This window comes from Gymnogyps californianus, chromosome 5 (genome assembly GCF_018139145.2).
Source record: "Gymnogyps californianus isolate 813 chromosome 5, ASM1813914v2, whole genome shotgun sequence".
NCBI classification, from domain to species: domain Eukaryota; kingdom Metazoa; phylum Chordata; class Aves; order Accipitriformes; family Cathartidae; genus Gymnogyps; species Gymnogyps californianus.
The window spans coordinates 4,137,027-4,152,959 of record NC_059475.1 but is presented as its reverse complement, the minus strand read 5'-3'; the positions used below and the strand labels follow the sequence as shown (position 1 = coordinate 4,152,959).

The window sequence follows — 15,933 nt, the reverse complement described above, 5'->3', positions numbered from 1 at the left end:
ATAAAGTAGATCCATGTCTGTAATCTGAAAATAAAAAAGAGCTTTTTTTCCCTTTTGATTTGACACACACATTTAGGCTTTTTTTTCCTGTATGAATTGAAGCAGAAAAATACGCTATTACAGTTTCATTTTCAACTGCACATCACTTTTAACCTTCAATGAAGGTAGTGCATTTTTAAAAATAACCAACTAATGCAGTGCAGCTCTAGGTAAGGTCAGCACATGATCAGAACATAGACTGATAACTTAAAGCACAAAATATTTTGTGGCTGCCACCATGAGGCAATAGCATGTACTTCTGTTGTCATTCATATTGTCTGAATAAAACTGGAACTGAACAATCACATTTCATTATATCCTAAGCACAGCTCTTTGGACTAGTCACCAAGTTGCTCAGAGACAGAGATTTAAAAAAGGGAGTTTACATATTTATGAACATGTTTAAAGCCTAAATGCATTATGTATGCTATAGTCCATCATTGACTTGTGTCAGCATTCTTGCAGGCTGGATGGGAATAAACTGAACTGTAGTTTTGCAGCAAGAGTTATAAATGATTAACCGTCCTCATGCTGAAAGGGGGAGCCCTGATCTCAGAAATGCTATCGTATCGCGATGCCATCTAGTGACAGGGGTTTTAGATGTGGGAAAGCATCCTCTCTCCCCATAGGTATTGGCAGTTCTCCTCTCCCCACTCCCCTCCATCTGTAGATTGAACACTGACAATCTATAATGGTCATACACTAGAAGACTGCGATTTATTTTTTTTCCTTAGGTAGATCTATGGCAATCTGGAAATTTGGCAAGCTGGAATCTCAGCCTGTTGTGCCCTGCTGAAGTAGGCATTTGTTACTTTTCTTCCTACAATAATCCAACCAAACTACTTCATTACTGCTCCAAGTAATTACCAGAAGCTTTTGCTGTATTTTACCAGTAGTTATAACCCAAGTTAAATAAGTACCATTTTACAAATATTGGCATTTCTATATTTGAAATTCCCAACATACTAGAGAGATGCACGCTCTTGAAACTTGATAGGCGATATTGACAGCATAGTATCAATAAATACGAAATATCAGGGCAAAAGTTAATCTAGTACACACACCCACAAAGCCTTCAAAACAATTTTTTTTTTTTTTTTTTTTTGCATTCTGGAAAAAATAAATTTAAACAGCACCGCCACGCATACAACACAAAATGTGACCCAGGCATCACCCTATTTGAAGATAAGCAAGTTAATAGCCTTTTAAATGATTCAGTTTTAAAGGGCGACATTAGTTGGACACTGCTTACAGTACTGCTTACACATTGCTTATGTTAGAATGAAGCTTACAGAATAGATAAAAATATTTTTCGTGCGTCTTCAAATATCATTTATTTATAAGAAATACAAACCTGAATGGAATTAGCACTTTCTTTTCCAGCCAGATGCAGACCCCTGTATACATACAGTATATACTTACTCAGTCTGTACGCAACACAGATGGAACAAAAATGAAGATCTGTATGGACAGCAGGCAAGCCTGAAGCAGCAGAATCTGTCATCCTTACAACAAATAGGATGTGAGCTTAGCCCAGTGATGGCCTCTTGCTTGAAAAACCTTGCGACTAATTGCTTCCTACTATGAGTTTAACAATCTGGCCGACGAAGAGTTCTCACTTGCGGCAGCTCGGCTATCTGCAGGGTAAAGTATTCTCAGCAGTAGCAGCAGTCTGCATCAAAGAAACAGGTAAAAGTGCTTCCGTGCTCCAACGTCAGACAGTACAGAAAATCCTTTGAGTAATATTAGACGTAACAGAAATTGCCTAAAAGAAGCATAATGCTCTCGTTATTCACAATACTGCCCTTTCGCTTCAAATTTCCCTAATTTTATTTTTAAAGTGCTGATATTTTTATTGGTCTTAAATGGGCAATTTCTTCCACTAATCATCCAGGATTTATCAGTGAAAAGAAGGGAGCATGCTGTGCCGTGCAAGGCTACCGTGATTTACAGTCCAGATTATCTTACAATATTTAAATAACCTTGGCATTAACAGCAAGCTGTCAGGGCAATTTCCAAGCCTACATAAGAAGTATGCAAGTATGGGGCCTTAGGGAAGCTGAGAAACGAAACTATCCAATTACTCCAGCAAAGTCAGGGGCAGCCTAAAGCAACGCAGTGCCAGCAGCTGATGGGGTCCAACAGTCCTAAAAGCCCACACCTCAGTTTTCCCTTCCTCTGAACTGAGTTCTCTCAAATCAACCATTTTGTAAGCATTGCCCCTTGGTGAACTGTTAAGGTATTGGGCTATATATTTTCAGTAAAGGCAATCAGCATTGATTTCCCCCCGCCCCCACCTTTCAGTATTTGTATTAAAAGTCCTCTTCATTCATAGGAGTGCAAAGTTCAAATATTCTACCGCAGCAATCCATCTATTGCCAGTGAGCGTGCCATTATTATGGCCATCATTCCTCCTCCCGTGGCGCCATTTTGAATTGGCTACTGCATCTAAACAAGTTTACAGATACAAACATGTTTAAGAGCATCATTAAATTGAGACAGCCCACTTCCGACGAACAGCTGTTTCCAGACACATAGCTGCAGCATTTTGTACCGGGTGCTCCACAGAAGGGATTCTGCTTTTTACTTCCACTGGACAAGAAAACGGTGTTGCCCCCTCCAAACTGGAAGTTCAAATGAAACCAGGAGCTGTAGGAAGGTGAGCTACGATGACCTTTGATGTGCAGGATTTATACGAACGCTTACTCCACTGTATTAATTATCCAAAATGCTAACAATCCTTCAAGAAACACACCAGCCTTAGGACACCTACCTACATGATAAAGATCAGCGCAGAACTGTGTCACACAGACAGAAAGATTGAACTGTGATCTTCAATATAAGTGAAACTATGAATACTTCCGTGAAGTTTAGTACTGCCAATTGCATCATCAATGCAGTGTGCTTAAATATACAGATTTTAAGCAGTATCTGGCAGTGTAAAGACATTATGAAGTTTGTAACCAGCCATTTGGTTACCAGACATGCTAACAGAGAGCTTTTTATTCCATGGGAATGCTTTGGGATTTGAGAGTGGAAGTTGTCAGGTACGGCTACTCCCAGCCTCACGAAAACACTGTAACGTACTGAAATTGTTATCTGCAAAATGGTGATAAAATAGTTACGAGGTCTACAGATAGTGCTGGTGCTACAATTAGGTTTAGAAGTACTTTCTCTAAGAAGGCATCTCTATACATGCTTGTACATCCAGCTCTGAAACAAAGCCAAACTACAGGATACATTTGTTTTCTAAGTTTGCAGAGAACCTTTTTCTCTTGCCAAAACCATCCTTTCAGGGAGTACAGCAACAAAACCAAAAGATGTACTCACCAACACACCTCATTCAAATCTGTCATGAAGATCAGTGCATGTGGCAGCTCCTACAAGAAACCAGTTTACACAGTTATCTACTTACTGCAAAAACTAACTGTATATGTATGTGTAAAAATAAAAAAATACTGAGTCTTTTAGCTTGAACATAACTACCAAGCTCATTACAAGATGCATGGTTAATACTATGATCCCTCTTTCTTTTTATTTGTTTCTCCTTTATGCATTCTTGAACCAGCTCTTGGAATTACACTCTTTGAAGAGCTCCTTTTGAATCCAGTAACTTTGAAAGATAACTACGTAACAAGAAAACAAATAGCCGAACGGAAAATTCACAGTATTTTTTTTACTCATCTTGAAACCAAGTATTTATTTCTTAAATTTTTACAAATAAGATTTTATACAAATGGTAGAGAACAAAGTTTTCTATCCACACTAAAGAAATCAATGTATGCTCAGTATCTTCACAAAGCAAGTTTGGTTTCAGTATCAAAATAATACCCAGTTGGTCATGCACCATATTCTCAGGTGCTGTCAACTAATGTAACTTTTGAACTATACTAATTTATACCAGCTTTCACAAATATTTGTATCACATTATAAAAGTCTTCCCACACACCACTTTAGGATCAGGTTCCCCAGTTAACCTCTTGAAAAGCAACAAACAATAAAACCTCCTTTGGGGAGTTACTGACTGTAGGTTATGACTGTCACAAGCAACCAGGTCATACAATTTCTTTCATAAAGAGATCACACAATTATTTTCCTCCTCTCCTAAGTCACTGGAAACTGGTTCCAGAACCCTGCTACTCTGAAGGGTAAGGCTTCCTCCCATCTTTGGGAGATTTCAGGAGTCTCAATACATGCAACTTCTCTTCAATTGCAAGTTAATTTTGAGAGGGGAAAAAAAGTTCCAGCTAAGAGAGTCTTCTAAACAACCAGGCCATTTCAGTGCCTCATTTCATTTACTTTAAATATAGACTGCCTGCATGTTCCTTCAGTACAGCAAGTATTATTGGCCAGCCACCTTTTCTCCTTCAGAACTGTATGAGTGTCCTTCACAAAGTGTTTTTGTTAGTTTAACTACGTGGATAAACTCTCTGCCCCTCCAAAAGTAGTTTCTTTTTTCTTTCCCCTGGATTCTGTTAGCCTTAAAATATTCCTGGTATGAGCCGGTAAGGCACTGCAGCAGTGTAGCGTTTCCAGTCCTTCCCGTATTTGCTGAAACAACGGTGTTCATCCCTAATGCAGCGGTGGGTTAGCAGAATAGTCATATAAACAATGTAGAAGTAAGGCAAGATGTGTTCAAACCCACAAGTCAGGCAATAGGCCAGGGAGCCCAACAAATCTCCTGTGTAGTTAAAATGGCGTGCCCACCCCCAGAATCCTGAGGTCATCAGTTTGCTGTAGTACTTGGTCCCATCCACAGACATGTAGGAGCACTCAATATACTCTGGTTTCTTCCCCCATATCTTGCAGTTGCCATTTGTACGACGGAAGAGGTCCTTCTGGTGGTTGGTCATTCTGAAGATGTAATAGCCGATCAAGCCCAACATCAAGATCCCTATGGCATTAGCTGTGCACAGCTGGACAGGGTGGTAAACCAAATACAAACCCTGGGGAGCAGAAAAAAAAGAGACAAGTAGCAATTTACTCTAAATATATGCTCAGGATGCCAGACTAATTCCTTGACCTACAGTGACCCTGAACAGATGAGTAGAAAGAACAGGAAAATCCACCCTACCAGTAAAACCATGGAAATTTTTCAGAAAACTCTGCATCCTACATTTTCTTTCTCCCTCTCTATCTCCAAAATTGCATTTCTTAGGTGGAGCAAGAAGAGAGAAGTTGCAAGGATGCAAACAAACCAGGACAGGAAAAAAAAACCCAAACAAACCAACCACCACCCACCAAAAAACGCTCAAGATGCAGGAGTACAAAAAGGGACTGAAAGGATTTAGAAAAATATACAGACACAGTAGACAGTGACAGAAAAGGGCACAAAAGAAGGGGAGGAGAGGAAAAGATGTCAGTTCCATGCAGGGACAGTAAGCCTTCCTACAAGTGAATCGTTACAAAGGATCTTGTAATGGTTACTCTATGTTCAAACTGTCTAGAAACAATTTAAGATACAAATCAAACCGCTGGAGAGAATGTTTCGGGAAAGTTTCTTTCCTTTTAGCCCAAACACGTATTGTACCACATTTTTACCTGCAAAGTGTAGAGGTAAGGCAACCAAACACAGTCTCCCCAGCCCAAATACCATCCAAAATGATCATGGCAGATATCAATGGTTTTCAAATACCAGGCTTCATTCCAAAAGAAGTCCAAAACATAAATACCCTGAAACAGAAATAGTTTCACATTAATAACAGAGCACTGTCACCAGTTATCCTGTTTAACAGCATCAGCCTAATCTTTCTGTGCTGTCTTGTGATAAGATCTCAAAACTGACGTGTGTTTTTATATTAACACCTCAAAAACAGGGTATTAAAAGGAACATATCACACAGATGTACTCCATCTAGACAGATAAAGCAATACTAAGTAATGCAAAGCAATATTAACCAAGATGACAAAGGCAAGTGTGCTACTTAAGACCATACACTTAGGAAGTGTACTCACATTTGACTACCCCTACCTCTCTTCAGCTTAAGGAGTCCTATGCTTACAGAGAAGGGGAATAGAGCTTCTATTGAGTGGGCTTCCACTTACACATATCAATGAATAAATCCAAACTATTACCTGTACTTATTACTTTGGGGTCTTTGCAGTGGAAAGCACAGCACGTGACTGGCTATTCTTAGGTGTGAAGACATCCGTAGTTCTGCATGTCTCACCCACAAAGAAGTTAGGTGCAGTGCTGCCCTCAGGAAAAAAACCTGCCCCCTCTTGCTCCAACTAAAGCCATGGAATTTGTCATTGTTCTCTTTGGATTCAAGATCAGGCTATGCCTGTTTCTAGAACATAGGGTCAGAAAAGTATTTCTTAATTTAATTTTACACTGAAATCTGCTGGTGCAGACATGACCATGCCACTGGTGGCACTCTGAATGAATACAGCAGAGTATTTACAGTGGCACTCTGAATGAATACAAGTGTCCAAAGAAGCAAGTCCCAGTGCATCATCACTGAATGAGGTTGTTCAGGCCAGGAAAAACTGTATAAGTTCAATTTCAATGCAAGGAGTTTTTTCTACTTTAATACTAGTATATTTCCAAATTGGTTTCTTATTTTCCTCCTCTGAGTTTACCTGAAGGACGTTGACAAGGATCATGGAGTTAGTTACTTGACCATACAGCTCCTGTTGTTTAGCAGCATAGGAAAGGTTAATTAGAGTCCAGGCTACAATACCAGGGCGCCCATTGAAGAATAGCTTGAAATCAAACCACTTCCCTATTCGAGGGTTAAATTCAATCCCCATCATGTAGTCGTAAAAGAAGTTGCCAGTGAATTTGCTAGAAAGCATAAAAAATTAGAAGTGTACACAGTTATACACAAATACAGGTAATTACTATTCTGACTACACATTTCAGATTCACTTGAGGTAATGATAATAAAAAAATCATAAAACCATATAATGTTACGCAAGATAACACAAATTGACCCAACCAAAGCATTACATTAGTAGAGATAAATTTTAGCTTCAGAGGTACCCTAGTTTATTCTTGGTAACACTTTTCAACAGTCTAACGATAACCTTCCTTATTTGTCACAAATAGGATGGATCTATCTGTGACACTGAGGCTGCCAGTCACATGACATCTAGCATGAAACACAGAGGATGGTGCTAACAAAGCAAAGAACCACAGTCATATATTGGCGTATCTATCTGTGCCAGTAAAATATACTCTGTCATTATTATTCTGTGCAGCATTCAGTTTATATGTCCAATTACCTAGTATTCTCTCATTATGAAAAATCACATACCAGTCTTTGGCATTGGTAGGGAAAAAGTAGCCTTTAATCATGGCAAACATGGAAACTGCATATCCCAGGATATTGGCACACCACAGGAGAGGAATCCAGTTGTCAAAAATGATGGTGGGTGAGAAGCAGTGGAAGTAATAGGCATTTGCAAACCAAAGCACATGGGTAATGATCCAAGCCTGAAGTCCATTGATTTCATACTTATTCACTACACCTAAAATATGAAGAAAAAAATTGAATGTTAGTGACATTGCATTAATACAGCTTTTTATTAGTACGGCTATGCGTACAATATATAGAAGCTCAATCAAGTGCTCATGAAATGGCTTCACTCTCCTCACCCTCCCAATTAAATATCTTGTGGCACATTTCTGAAAGTTTCATTAGACTCTGCTGTAACCATCAGGCTTTTTAGGCTGACTTTTTCTCTTCACTCTCGCTTCACAAAACAGTGAATTTAGAATCTCCTCTAAAATCGATGAAGGTAATAAGTTAGCCTTTCTCACACTTAGTTCACATCACGCATTTCATTCAAATCTTGTGGGTTAACTTAGCTTCAGCAGGTGCAACTGCATTGTCAAATACTAGCAATAGTCCACTGCCGATTTTAAGCACCAAAATTATCAATCTATATTTTTCCATTGCTGGTGTATCAACAGTTTTACTAACAGCAAGAAATAGAAATTCTATAATTTATTCTAAAAGATGGTGTAGATTGCTTTTTATTTTTGTTTGAAGTAAACATATGAGGAAGGTGAAAGCATTTATGTCCACATTTCCTCCAGATACCTATGGGTTATTAAGATTTTAAGTATAGAAATACTATCATTTTAAAAGATTGTATGGTGTGCATATATTCTAAGGAAGAACTTACCAGCAGGGGTGACAGCACCTTCTTGTACACCCCCTACATATCCAGGCAGAAATTTATGGCAGAAGTCAGGAATGAACACATACAAAGACACCTAGAAGAGAGAGAACATATTAACAGCAAAACCAGACAAGACAAAACCCCCCAACACACTATCCCTTTCATACACATACCAAATATAACACATGGCAGTTTCAATTCAATATTCGATAAGCAAATATGGCAAGATTTAGCTGTTGTGATTTTAGAGTAGTAGTACGTCCAAGCTATTAAACAATGTACTTCATGTATGGTTGTCATCCTTTTTTGGTGGGGAGGCAGGACAGTTGGTAACTAGATTCAGGTCCTTATGCTTTTATTTTGAAGTTAAACTGTGTTATATGTAAGTTGTTTTCCAATTTGGAAAAAAATTGGAGTCGTTTGGTAAGTTTGAAGATATTTTACAAATGTAAGTTGTATTTCATACGTCAATGTTCTTATACCGTCTGTCTATAGAAAATATCACCCCTTCTGCAGTGTTAGTTTATGATATATTTATTGTGTATTAATTTAAAACAAATGGGTATTGTTGTTGTATAGTTGCTTTTTCTTGAAAACCACATCAAGGAATATGTCACACAAGGAATATCACACAAGGATTATTTGTGTATATTCCCTACATATTATTTTTCAAGTGCATAAGCTTCATTTGGATTCCAAAAAGCCATGGAAAGTGAGAAACACCAGAGATTAAATGCCAGTGTGACATTCCATTATCCTTCCTGTAAAAGGACAAACAGCTGTTTGAAAAAAACAGCCAGTACATCTAGATCGTAACTCAATAATATACCTGGAAAGCAACCCAAAGGGTATAGATGCCAGCAGCCCTATAGGTCAGTGTAGGAGTCTTGTTCCAGATGTCAGACAGATGTTTATTCCCCGTGAGCAAGTCAATGAGTGGATCAAGCAGAGAGCACTGGTACTGGTCACAGGACATTATGAAGTAATATACGATAAGTGGCGCAAATATGAGCAGGAAAAGGATGCTTGCCAAGGAAAACCAGTCCACCTCCCTGTAATCCAAAACAGAGCATTTTGTTTTCCAGCTTTCAGTTAGAACAGTGATTTGATTCAGTCAGGCAATTTTTTCAGTGGACCTTCTAGACTAACTGGATGAAAACTGAAAATGTTTTCAGGGCATATACATTTCTTCGGGTCAAATAGCTATAAAAAACTTAGCATGTTACATACTTTAGCACAAACTGTTATAAAACTATGCTAGTTGATCAGAGCAACAGAATAGATAATATCTCCCCTCCACAAAGCAGATTATTATTACAGCCTTCATGTTTTTGATGACAATCATGGGTATAACTGGCAGAGTATTCAGTTGGAAGTGGTAACAGAATCACAAAAATATTATGCAAAGCTTGGAAACACAGAAAAGACAGCTCCTGGACAGCCAGACGTTGAACTTGCCCTACCACACACTGTCTGTAGTGGCAAGCCATATAAACACCCATGGCTGTTTCCAGCTGCAATACAATACTCCACTAATATTTGCACAACTCTTTGAGAACAGGAATACGAGTCATAAATCTTGCTACAGCAGGAGATGTCAGCTGGCAATACCACAGATGTATGCCTGTTCTCCAAATCTCAGGAAATATTTTGTTCAGCCCTTGAAGGAACTACAAACTTTACTGATTTTTATGATTTGTTCTCCCATTTTGCAAGGAGGACTGTGTTTTAACCCAAGCCATCTGGCAAGCTCTCTATCTCAAAAATCTTCAAGAACTCTTCTTTGACATCCATTACTACAGCTCATTATCCATGAGCTTTCAACAGAAGGGCAATGCAACAATCTGTTATTAATAGACCGAAGTTTAAAAGGAATGTAGCATCTATAAAAGTATGACCCAATTTGAAATACAATGACTAATTAGGTCATCAGCTTCTCTCACCATGCTCTTCCCCACTGGACTTGAGATGTTCGAGTACCATTTTGGATGCTTTTGTGTTTTCTTTCTTCCGAAGTTTTTCTCTCCTGATGGGCTGCCATGATGTCCTATATGAAAGAAAATATTCGTGGTATTACTCCAGCTGGTTCTCAGTAATTCTTTTGGCTCTACAGAAGAGAAACACAATTAAAAGTTACTAAAAGCTATTATCTAGCCTTCTGACAACAAGAAATTTGGGGGAGGAGGGTAGGAAGGAAAAAATCCTTCCCAATTCCTTATTATCTTATATTCAGCAAAACATAACCAAAACACTGATGTCAAAGTAATCCATTAAACTTCCTGCTAACTGGAAATCTCTTTCAAGCCATATTGTATAATATATGGCTTATTACATACATGTGAGATGCAAAGGGAAAAAAAATGTTTTGCCACATTCTTATAAACCTCTGAAAATAAAGGTCTGTAACTAATTTGCTTTCTTAATCAGCAAAATTGCTGCTGTTGTAACATTACCTGTACTGGACCTTGGCAAATTATGTGCTTTTCCCCAGACCCCTTGCTCCATATATGTTAGCTACATCAAAGAAAACAAGAAAACAGTTTATAATCCCATATAAATCAGAAATCAGTGGGAATGGAGAACGACTTACTAGGCAACACCTAATTCTCTCTGTGGAACACGCATTATAGCTTTCTTTTGCTTTGCCCAAATACTTCTTTTGTTAAGGATCACCATCCCATACTCTGAACATCTGGTAATCCCCCATCAAAAAAAAAAAAAAAAAAAAAAAAAAAAGTATTTTCCTGAACTTTGTCTCGTGGGAAGATACAGACTCTCAAACACATGTTGAGTGTTGTAGTTTTCCATTCAGGGGGAAATTTGCTAACAGTTGTTAGCATTGTATCTTTTCACGCTTTGATGTTTTAACTCAAAACAGAAACTAGCAGTTATTTCCACTGAAGCAGAAATGACAATACAACACATTGTCAGGGCACAGAGGACACTACCAGGCCTTACTGTCCCTGCCCAGCCTCGCCCAGGGCCTCCTCAACCTTGCCCATGGGCCAGGATACCCATTTCAGCCCATCCCAGGGCCATCAATCCCTGCCCTCGCGATGCCATAGGAGTGCCAGTCTCCAGCTCCACCAGAGCCCTGCCCTGCCTGGCCATGGGTCCTGCTGACTCAGGCCTGACCCACAGGCTGCTGTCCTGGCCCAGCCTCAGCCTGTCCTCATCCCCATGGCCCCGCCTGGCCACCCCGGGTCTGTGTACAACTCTGGTTCCCCTCACCAGGCCTGACTGACCCCCACACCCGGGCTGATGGCTCCCTGCCTGGCCTTGGCCTGGCTCTATCTATTGCCTGCCTGGCAATCAGGGGAGCTGACCCTGACCTGTGGACTGACTTTCCAGTTTGACCTGCCTCATCACCATGAGCCTGCCTGATTATCTGGACTCTTGGTTGAACCTGGCCATAATCTCTGCGTCTGCCCTGCTCACCTCAGAGAAGTACTATGGGACTCACAGGCAAGCCCCTGCCCGCAGCCGTGCTGTCCCCCCCTGAGCTCCCAGATCCTGGCCCCTTAGGGAGCGGCAGGCTCTCACTGCTCCCCGACACATTAAGAAAAAGGAAGATGCCTAGGTGCCAAAGTAAGGACATCTCAAACAGGATCAGTCCAGCCCCAGGGATAACATGCCACCCTCAGATTCAAAATACGTAGTACGTTACTCTGCAGAAATCTCCTCCCCACAATACATTTCAGTAAAAGTGTTTATTTTCAGAAGTGATCTGAAAAGAAGTCTAATCGCTCCCCTTTGCCAACCTGGTTAGGCCGAAATCCTAAGCAAAGAATGCAAGAAGATACATGGGTGGCAGGAAGTTTATGTTATTTACTATTTCAATTATCATAAGTGCTAACTACCACCCTATCTTTCAGCAGAGACATTTTAAAATACGGTCAGACTTCTGGCTTAGATTTGAGCCAGAAGTCTACATCTTTCCAGGTATCAATACTTTCATGACAAGGTTTCTAAAGCAAGTAATGAAACAACCTCAAGAGGAGGTTATTGATCACATACAAGAAGAAGGAAGAGGTACGACAGGAGATTCACTGTATCAAGGTTAGAGTGTAGGAGCTTACTCCAGTTATTTACATTATTGGCTTTACAACAGTAGTGCAAATTCTTACAAGGAACAGTTAAAATACTAGTAAGAATTTTACCAAAATAGAAAGGCTCTTATTCACGAATCATCAGAATTGGAAACATTTAGGTTAGATGAAACTTTTGACGTCATTTAGTCCAACCTCACTTGCCCCTGCTGAGAGCCAGGACAACTTAGAACAGGTTGCTCAGCACCTTGCCCAGTTAAATTATGAATATTTCCAAGGATTCCACATGATTTGTCAGTCCTACTGAGAAAGCGGGCCTCTTTTCTAAGAGACCCAGAAAAGAAATCCTAGGTTGAGAATTTTCATGGTGTTTAGTTTTGTTTTAGGCTCTTAAGTAGCCAAGTAGCCCAGCTACTTTGCAGAGCTCAGCGTACTAGATTTGAAAACTCTGCTCAGTCTGCTGAGCACTCATAAAAAGCCTGCCTGCAGCTGACAACGCCTGGGATTTTGGGCAAGACCCACCCACCCACAGTTTATCATTAATCCTAACAGCCAGCACAGAAACAGGATTATCATCCAATTACTAAACCTGGGAACTGGCTAGATGAGAAAGGCTGGCATTAAATAGGTTCCATATGGGATCCATGCTTCCCTCCCTATTTAAAGGCCAACAACTGCCACCAAGTTTTGCCTTTCTACAGAGCAATTTAAACAACAAGTTCCTGCTTAGGACTATTCCCCTAAACAGATACATCCCAGTTCAACAGACAGCTATGCTGGCAGTAACAACCTTCGATGTTCAGAACTATTCCCACGCCACTTAACACATGCTAACATTTCTGGATCAAGGCTCCCACTGAAATCGTACTCCTGTTAATAACTACTTGAATTTCTATAAATGCAAGCTTTCTGTTACCCCACTAAACACGCTCCAAATATTGCTTTCCTAAACACTTAGTGTGGTGGGTTGACCCTGGCTGGATGCCAGGTGCCCACCAAAGCCGCTTTATCACTCCCCCTCCTCAACTGGACAGGGGAGAGAAAATAAAACGAAAGGCTCGTGGGTCGAGATAAGGACAGGGAGACATCACTCAGCAATTACTGTCACAGGCAAAACAGGCTTGACTTGGGGAAATTAGTTTAATTTATTGCCAATCAAATCAGAGTAGGATGAGAAAATAAAAACACCATCTTAAAACACCTTCCCCCAGCCCTCCCTTCTTCCTGGGCTTAACTTTACTCCTGATTTTCTCTACCTCCTCCCCTCTCCGAGCGGCGCAGGGGGACGGGGAATGGGGGTTTGGGTCAGTTCATCACACGCTGCCTCTGCCGCTCCTTCCTCCTTAGGGGGAGGACTCCTCACACTCTTCCCCTGCTCCAGCATGGGGTCCCTCCCACGGGAGACAGTCCTCCACGAACTTCTCCAACATGAGTCCTTCCCACAGGCTGCAGTTCTTCATGAACTGCTCCAGCGTGGGTCCCATCCACGGGGTGCAGTCCTTCAGGAACAGACTGCTCCAGCGTGGGTCCCCCGTGGGGTCACAAGTCCTGCCAGCAAACCTGCTCCAGCCTGGGCTCCTCTCTCCACGGGGCCACAGGTCCTGCCAGGAGCCTGCTCCAGTGTGGGCTTCCCATGGGGTCACAGCCTCCTTCGGGCATCCCCCTGCTCCAGCGTGGGGTCCTCCACGGGCTGCAGGTGGATATCTGCTCCCCCGTGGACCTCCATGGGCTGCAGGGGGACAGCCTGCCTCACCAGGGTCTTCCCCACGGGCTGCAGGGGAATCTCTGCTGGGGCGCCTGGAGCACCTCCTCCCCCTCCTTCTTCACTGACCTTGGTGTCTGTGGAGTTGTTTCTCTCACATCTTCTCACTCCTCCCTCTGGCTGCAGGTGCACAGGTTTTTTTTCTCCTTCTTAAATCTGTTATCCCAGAGGCGCTACCACTGTTGCTGATGGGCTCGGCCTTGGCCAGCAGCAGGTCCATCTTGGAGCCGGCTGGCACTGGCTCTATCAGACATAAGGGAAGCTTCTAGCAGCTTCTCACAGAAGCCACCCCTGTAGCCCCTCCCCGCTACCAAAACCTTGCCATGCAGACCCAAGGCACTTAGCTTCTTAACAAGAGCCTGAAGCAAAATTCACAATTCAAGTATCACCTGCACAAAGAACTCCAGAGATGCACTCTTTGTCTGAGTCCAAACTTCAGGCCTTAATGATGGAGTACTGCATTACTGCTCACACTGTGTTAAAGGAATAATCATGCCAACCACACAATTCACTTAGAAGCTCTCCCCATTTGGTGCATAAGCCACATATCTAATGTACAGTTCGCAGAGTGAAGTTCACATAAAGTCCTTTCAAGCAATAATAACACGTGTTTGATGCTTTTCATCAGTACGCTCTGGACTTACTGAAGAGAATCTTGATCAAGTAGGTGTGGCAAAAAAACACTTTTAAATTTTGTCCTACAAAAATATGGCAGACTCCTGTTCATGAATACGTATTTTAAAGGAAAATCCCTAGCTAATATGCAACACTCCACAGAGCCCCGTGTTTTACACAGGAAAGGAACAGACCAGCAGGCTGTCCAGGAGGGGCTCAACGGACTCGTGCAGGCAGGGAGGGCAGCACCTTCCCGTACGCCAGGCCCCTCATGCGAGACACGGGTACCTTGGGGAGCATTATCGGGAGCGGGGGGGGGCCGCAAAGTAAAAACAGCCTCCGGAGTCAGGGGGCACTTACCGAGCCGATGGCGCCGCAAACGCTCCCTTCCAGCCCCGCTTCGCCCCTCCGCCACCCTGCTCCTCGCCAAGGCCCAACATGGCTCTCAATGAGGTACGCACCCACGAGCCCCAGCCCCCCGCGCACGGGCGGGCTCGCCGGTCCGGCGGACGCTGCCCGCTACCCGGAGACGGCGCAGGGGCAACTCACCAGGGGCAACTCACCAGTGCCGGCCGCCCGTCCGGTACCGCTCAGTGCCCACAGCGGCGCCCCTCTCACACAGGAACGACCCCACGGCACACCTCAGCCGGTACCGGGGACAGTCCGGCTCTCCTCAGGGCACTGTCTCTTCGCCCCGCCCCCGCCTCACCGCTCTGACCAATCCCCGCCGCGCTCCACTCCGCTCGGCGCCACCGCATTGGTGGAGCGCGCTCAACCCATGGGCTGAGGAGACGGAGTGGGCGTGGCGAAGGTAGGGGGTGGGCGCGGGGTCCCTGCACCCGTCTCGGTGCGAGCGGGGCAGGAGCGGCGGCGACCTCGGCATCCCGTCCCGTCCCGCCTCTGCGGGATAACCGCGAGCACCGCTAGTTAAGGCAGGTCGGCTTGAGCCTGGAAAGTAACGGTCATGGGCGTTTTGCACGGAGTGATTTTAACTGCAAGGGGAGGACGTGGTTCGTGGCTATTCCCCTGAGAACCTGCAATAAAGCAGGCACGCTACGGGCAGCGGTGGCCTCGGAAGGCTTGGTTCAGCCACCGCGCGGGGAAGATCGCTAAAAAGAACAAAGGTTTTGAAAGAAAGGGAGCTGACGTCCAAGGAGACAATTTAGGGCAGAATAAACTTACAATCCCCTCTGTCAGGAGGCTCACGGCAGCCAAATACGTGAGGGACACGAGGCAGGAGGTTGAAGAGCCCTGCTGCTTTGGGGTTTGTACCCTGGAAGCTGCCTCGATGATGCTGAAATGTGAATAACGCCCAAAACTTTGGATCCTGCTCCCGTTA

At 42.9% G+C, this 15,933-nt stretch overlaps 1 protein-coding gene across 2 annotated transcripts; it reads right to left on the bottom strand.

Moving 5' to 3' along the window:
- Positions 1 to 3,701: 3,701 nt before the first annotated feature.
- DHCR7 (7-dehydrocholesterol reductase) lies at positions 3,702 to 15,213 on the bottom strand. Of its 2 annotated transcripts, none has more exons than XM_050897614.1 (8): positions 15,158 to 15,213; positions 10,112 to 10,215; positions 8,998 to 9,220; positions 8,172 to 8,262; positions 7,298 to 7,511; positions 6,621 to 6,825; positions 5,581 to 5,712; positions 3,702 to 4,985 (listed from the first exon to the last, which is right to left on the bottom strand). In XM_050897614.1, the coding sequence occupies exons 2-8, from the start codon at positions 10,207 to 10,209 to the stop codon at positions 4,521 to 4,523; spliced, it is 1,428 nt and encodes a 475-aa protein (XP_050753571.1). In that variant the 5' UTR covers positions 10,210 to 10,215; positions 15,158 to 15,213; the 3' UTR covers positions 3,702 to 4,520. The 2 variants fall into 2 exon arrangements, with proteins under 2 accessions (XP_050753571.1, XP_050753573.1); XM_050897616.1 differs by having other exon boundaries at positions 15,144 to 15,199.
- Between the last annotated feature and the right edge of the window lie 720 nt (positions 15,214 to 15,933).